At 31.2% G+C, this 6,812-nt stretch overlaps 1 protein-coding gene across 2 annotated transcripts; it reads left to right on the top strand.

Moving 5' to 3' along the window:
• The first annotated feature begins 3,113 nt into the window (after window positions 1-3,113).
• LOC107962064 (probable 1-deoxy-D-xylulose-5-phosphate synthase 2, chloroplastic) lies at window positions 3,114-6,248 on the top strand. Of its 2 annotated transcripts, none has more exons than XM_016898290.2 (9): window positions 3,114-3,262; window positions 3,361-3,531; window positions 3,615-3,779; window positions 3,874-4,296; window positions 4,375-4,648; window positions 4,726-5,033; window positions 5,108-5,389; window positions 5,482-5,743; window positions 5,860-6,248. In XM_016898290.2, the coding sequence occupies exons 1-9, from the start codon at window positions 3,194-3,196 to the stop codon at window positions 5,883-5,885; spliced, it is 1,980 nt and encodes a 659-aa protein (XP_016753779.2). In that variant the 5' UTR covers window positions 3,114-3,193; the 3' UTR covers window positions 5,886-6,248. The 2 variants fall into 2 exon arrangements, with proteins under 2 accessions (XP_016753779.2, XP_016753778.2); XM_016898289.2 differs by having other exon boundaries at window positions 5,482-5,766.
• The last annotated feature ends 564 nt before the right edge of the window (window positions 6,249-6,812 follow it).

The following is a 6,812-nucleotide window of genomic DNA, read 5'->3' as shown; positions in this document are numbered from 1 at the left end:
ATGGGAGAATTTAGTGACGAGCAATTTAGTCTTTGAAGGTATAATAGTGAGGAATCATCACTAAGGTATGATAGATTTAAGTTCACTAATTTTAACTGTTTAAAAATAGTAAATTCTTCTCACTAAGTCAAATTCCACGGACATAAAAATCCAAACTGTATAAACAAATTTTATTGTACCCTATTTATTTTGTGTGTATTGTAGTACTTGCTGTGTCCACCTTTACTCATACTTTGGTTGTTACTTAAGAAATTGTTTCTGGCCAATAGAATTAGAATTAAAGAAATTTTTAGATTCTTTTTTTAAGCAAAAAAATAAATTTGTTACATTCCAACATGGATTTTTGGGGTTGGAAAAGAATTTATTTGTATATTTAAATACACAGATGAAAAATGTAAATCAATTAAAAATATAAATTAAAATTTATATAAAACTAAAAATATAATTTACTATCAAAATTATTAAAATTTTCCACTAATTTAGAAAATTATTAAATAATTTTTTGTAAGTGTATTTAATTTTTTTTTCCTTCAAAAAGTATTTTTAATATTTTAAACAAATAAAATCAAACAAAAATATTAATTTTTTTTTGTAAATTGTGGAATAATAGTTAATAAAAATATTTTATTAAAGAGTAATTTACCTTTAAAACAAAAATAGTGAATATCATGTATGTTATTCTAGAATATTATTTAAGTTTCTAATTGAGTTTGTGTCACTCTTAACTGCGTCTCTAACTCGGTTAGGAAATTACAGAAATGTCATTTCGTAATTAAAATAAGTTATATTATTTTATGGAACTTTAGTCTTTTTATATAAAAAACATTAAAAATATGAATATAATGGAATGTGAACTCAAACCAATTGCATTAATAAAACCTTTAAATTACCACTCAGCTAAAGCTTTATTTTTATATTTTTATACATTTTAATTTTATTAGTTTCACCAATTGTATATATATAATATTATTTAAATTGGTGATTGAGTTGGTGTCACTCTCAACTGAGTCACCAACTCAGTTAGAGAAATTACAAAAATGTTATTTCATAATTAAAATAAGTTATATTTTAGTTTTTTTTAAAAACAATAAAAATATACGTATGATGAGATTTGAACTTGAGTCAATTGCAGTAATAAAAACTTTACCCTTGACTGAGTTGGTGCCACCCTCAAATAGGTCATCAACTCAATTAGATAAGTTACGAAAACGCCCTTCCATGATTAAAATAAGTTATATTATTTGAGGGCACTTTAGTCTTTTTGTTTTAAAATAATAATAATATGCATATGATGATATTTGAACTTGAACCAATTGCATTGATAAAACTTTTAATTTACCACATAGCTAAAACTTTATTTTTATATTTTTTATTTTAAATATTTAAATTTTAATATGCACACTTTATTACTTTCAACAACTGTACATATTTTGATGGAGTTGGTGTAATAAGTTAACTTGACACTGACTCAATATTGATGATAACACAATGATAAACAATTTAATCTAATTTTTTAAATTTTAATATCATACATATTTCATGTGTTATTATTAATTAGTTTTAAGTCATACATTTTATTATTTATTATATGTTATTTTTAAAACATATATTTGTGTTCTATATTTGTGATTTTCGCATACATATGCGTGTGATAAGATTTCTAGTACACTAATTATAATTTTCTTAAAATGTGTATCTTGCCTAGATGTAATAATACAAAAATATAATACAATTCATTAGACAAAAATGATACCTTTTATCCTTAAATATCTAATTAAGTTCAGTGTTTGCATTTAATTTAGGAAATGTATTTATTATAGTAAATAAACTAATTAAAATTAAAAAATTTAAAATTAAAACCTCAAAGTAAATAAATATATGTGATTTATTATATAAAATATTTTTTATTTTCAAAAAATAAAAAAATAATTGCATGATATATTATAAAAATATTGAATAAATATTATAAAAATTTAAAACTATACACTTGCTATAATATATTTAATTTTGAATAATACACATTATAATATTTATTTTATTATTTCATAATAAATGTTTACAAATTCTCAATTTTTTAAGAGCCAAAATCTCAATTGTTTTTATTGAACCCAATTCTGAATTATGTATGCACTATTTAGCACTAAAAAGTATGAAAATATGTAAACGGAAAAGATTCTTGGAAAATTCTTGGGGTACCTAGTTTTTTGAGCTTTTAGATATATATATTAATTTGTATGTATTCTTTAATATACATTTATTCAATTTTTATTTGATTAATTTATTCTTAATTTAATCACATTAATTTAATTACGTTTAAATTTTATTGTTTTTATAGTTTTTGTCAAATTATATTTATTAAATAAAAAAGAATTGAATAAAAATACTCTTAATTTCACTAACAATGGTCTATTGAATCTTAATTTAGTTAGCATCGTTACTATTGCAATAATTAGGAGGACATGGTTTTAAATAAGTCTTTTTCTCCTATTTAAGGGTGGAGAAGGATTATGGCAATTAAGGACTCAAATTCTTACTATATTAGTATTTTCTTTTACAAAATAAATTATATTATGTTGATGATATTTTTATATTTTGTACTATTAAAGAGGATAAATAAGCCTTAGTACACTCAAATTCATATCATTCTACACAAATAACAACATTGCTATCAATTGAATTAAGATTTTTTTAATAAATATTTTTTTCCGTAAATGATATGGCGTAAGCTAATATTCATAAGAGAGAGTATTAATTGAAGAATTTAACTCATTGTGATACAGTATGAATGCAAGGTTAATATTTGATGATGTATCATTAATAAATTTATTTAAATTTTTTTATTTTTTAAAGTATCTATTTAAGCGAGCCTAATTATTAATTCTTTGTATTTTGTAGCTCTATTAATAGGATAGATGTTGGTCACAAGATTTAAAATTGCTCTATCCCACGACAAGAATCAAACCCTTAGAAAAATTTTACCATCTAACTCACTTGACTCGTGATTATTTAAAATCTTCTTAATTAATGATAAAATAGCTAAATGTAACAATGAGAATAAAAAATGGGGATTGTCCCGACACGTAATCAAATTAACCAATTCTCTCTCTCACACAGTGAACTTGATTCCAGGCTCCGTCTATATTAAGCTTTTTCCGCCTTCTCATTTCTCTCATTCTATTTTCACATTACAACAATGGCGGTTTCTGCCTCTTTCCGTCCTCCTCTTCCATGTCTCAAACCTAACCTTTCTTCCTACAAACATGTTAGTAACATATCTCTTTTCTTTTCTTCTTTTCTTTACCATAACATCAACACTTTATTACATGTTCTGCTCTCTGTCTTGTCTGTGTTTTTTTCCAGTTGTGTCCCAAAGCCTGTGCTGGAAACTTTGAAGGCGATGAGGGTTGTAATAAAATGAGGATAAGGAAAGAAAACGATGGCTGGAAGATCGATTTCTCTGGGAAGAAACCGGCAACGCCATTGTTGGACACCATCAATTACCCTCTTCACATGAAGAACTTATCAACAAGGGTAACCAACAAAACCAGATGATCAATTTAATGAGATTGCTTTTTTTCTCTTACATATATACATATGTATGTATTGTGTTTTAGGAACTTGAACAACTGGCGGCAGAAGTTAGAGCTGATATTGTGCACACAGTATCTAAGACCGGAGGGCATCTTAGCTCAAGCTTAGGTGTGGTGGAGTTGACAATAGCTTTACACCATGTATTCGACACACCTGATGATAAAATTATATGGGATGTTGGGCATCAGGTGAGAGAATCGAGACTGCCGACTTGTTTCTTTGTTTGCTTTCATATGGGAGTTTATATGTAAATAGCATCTTCAAAGAAGCTATTATTTGCAGGCATACCCTCATAAAATCCTGACAGGAAGAAGGTCCAGGATGCATACCATAAGAAAAACTTCAGGCCTTGCAGGGTTTCCTAAAAGGGATGAAAGTGTTTATGATGCTTTTGGTGCTGGACATAGTTCCACTAGCATATCAGCTGGACTCGGTATGGCAGTGGCTAGAGACCTTTTGAAGAAGAAAAACAATGTGATTTCAGTGATTGGAGATGGAGCTATGACTGCTGGACTTGCATATGAGGCTATGAATAATGCAGGGTTCCTTGATTCGAACTTGATCGTCGTGTTGAACGACAATAAACAAGTGTCTCTACCTACTGCAACTCTACAAGGTCCTGCTACTCCTGTTGGAGCTCTTAGTAGGGCTTTAACCAAGATTCAAGCAAGCGCCGAGTTCCGAAAACTTCGGGAGAAAGCAAAAGTAAATTCTCTACGCTTGTTATTCATCTCGTGTTTGTATAGGCAGAAATCTGATTGTGTATATTACTTGTTGTTGAAGGGCCTAACTAAGCAAATTGGGGGTCAAACACATGAAATTGCTGCAAAAGTAGATGAGTATGCAAGAGGAATGATTAGTGCTTCTGGCTCCACTCTCTTTGAGGAACTAGGCCTATATTATATCGGTCCGGTTGATGGACACAATATTGAAGATTTAGTAGCTATGTTTGAGAAAGTGAAAGCGATGCCTGCCCCGGGGCCGGTCCTAATCCACATTGTGACAGAGAAAGGAAAGGGCTATCCCCCAGCTGAGGCAGCAATTGATAAAATGCATGGTACCATTGCAACTCTTAATCACTTGTAATGTTATCACTTCTGTCAAAATGATGATTATTCTTCTGTCTGCTCTTAGGTGTCGTAAATTTCAACATGGAAACAGGCAAGCAGTTTAAGTCCAAGTCCTCTACACTGTCGTATACTCAGTACTTTGCTGAGTCGCTCATCAAAGAAGCTGAGGCTGATGACAAGATTGTAGCCATCCATGCAGCAATGGGTGGGGGAACAGGTCTCAATTTCTTCCATAAGAGGTTCCCGGACCGCTGCTTCGATGTGGGGATTGCCGAGCAACACGCAGTTACTTTTGCAGCTGGTTTAGCCACCGAGGGTCTCAAGCCATTCTGTGCTATCTACTCATCATTCTTGCAACGGGGATATGATCAGGTATGCTCTCGAAAATGGACATACTGCAGTGGATATATCGTATTGCAACTCTCAAAATTTCACTCCAATGGCAGGTGGTTCATGATGTGGATCTTCAGAAATTACCTGTACGGTTCGCAATGGATCGAGCTGGTTTGGTTGGGGCAGATGGACCTACCCACTGTGGTGCATTTGACATTACATACATGGCTTGCTTGCCAAACATGGTGGTAATGGCTCCATCCGATGAGGCCGAGCTCATGCATACGGTTGCAACAGCAGCAGCCATCGATGACAGACCAAGCTGCTTCAGATTCCCTAGAGGAAATGGCACTGGAGTGGTTATCCCACATGATTACAAAGGAACTCCACTTGAGGTTACAATACTCAATCATTTTAAACATCCAAAATAAATTAGAATCAAAGCAGATGAAGTGATTAATGTTTCTCTTGTACAATGGATGAACAGATTGGGAAAGGAAGAATAATTATGGAAGGCAACAGAGTAGCCATCCTGGGATATGGTTCAATAGTTCAACAATGCATAGAAGCAGCAAACATGCTGCGATCACAAAACATATACATAACAGTAGCTGATGCAAGATTCTGTAAGCCTCTAGACAGGGATCTCATCAAGCAATTAGCAAATGAGCATGAGATTCTTATTACTGTGGAAGAGGGTTCCATTGGAGGTTTTGGCTCTCATGTATCACATTTCTTGAGCTTGACTGGTATTTTGGATGGACCTCTCAAGGTATATATATTTCCATTTTCATTTTCACCCCGTAAATATCAATTTCTAGCTTCTTTTTAATCATATCTAATTAGAATTAGAGGTGTTATGCAGTTGAGAGCAATGGTGCTTCCAGATAGATACATAGATCATGGATCACCCCAAGACCAGATAGAAGAAGCAGGGCTGTCTTCAAGGCATATCTCTGCAACAGTCCTATCTATGCTAGGAAGGCCAAAACAAGCCAAGCAGTTCAAGTAGAGCACACAAATGGAACATTAGATATGGATTAAGCATATATATCTAGGATTAGAGAAACAAAGGTATAGAAAATTTAACATTAAAGTTCTCAATATACAAGTGCAACTTCCAGAGCGGAATAGCTGTATTGTAATGCATAAGTGCATAAAAGAAAGGGAGGCTTGCAGTAGATGAAGAATATAATCCCCCCAACCCAACCACCCCCAAGAAAAGAAAAAATATGAAGCAATTATTTGATATTATTCTCTGTTTTCAAATGAATTTGGCTGATGAAACACATCCAACTTGCACTCAAACCGTCCAAAATTTTGCTGGCAATTGACAAATGTATTAAATTTATGCAGATTCTCTGTTGTATCAGCATCTCGTATGGATTATTTATTTGTGATAAATATGTATAATAAATTAAAATTTTAAAGGTTAAAATGTGCATTAAGGCTCTATACATTTTATACATTTTGAAATTTGGTCTCTTATAACAATAAAAAATAACATTAAAAAATACTTATTAGGATATATCTATAGATACAGATATTCAAACTCATTATGATTTATGCTTAAAACTACTCATTGTCCCTACCCAACTCATAAATAAGAGGATAATACACTTCAGCGCACTTAAACCCCGTCTTCCTATATTAGCAACAATGTCATGCCAGTTAAACTAAGACTCAATCAACTCAAACTCGTTATGATAAATAATCTTTTTCTATTGGAATAGTATTTTTAAGAAAAACCGGTGTCAGCATTTCGATTGAAATAGTTAATAATATTAATTATTTAGACTAACCAATGACATCATAAAA

This window comes from Gossypium hirsutum, chromosome A12 (genome assembly GCF_007990345.1).
Source record: "Gossypium hirsutum isolate 1008001.06 chromosome A12, Gossypium_hirsutum_v2.1, whole genome shotgun sequence".
Lineage (NCBI taxonomy): Eukaryota > Viridiplantae > Streptophyta > Magnoliopsida > Malvales > Malvaceae > Gossypium > Gossypium hirsutum.
This window is presented reverse-complemented; position numbering and strand designations above follow the sequence as displayed.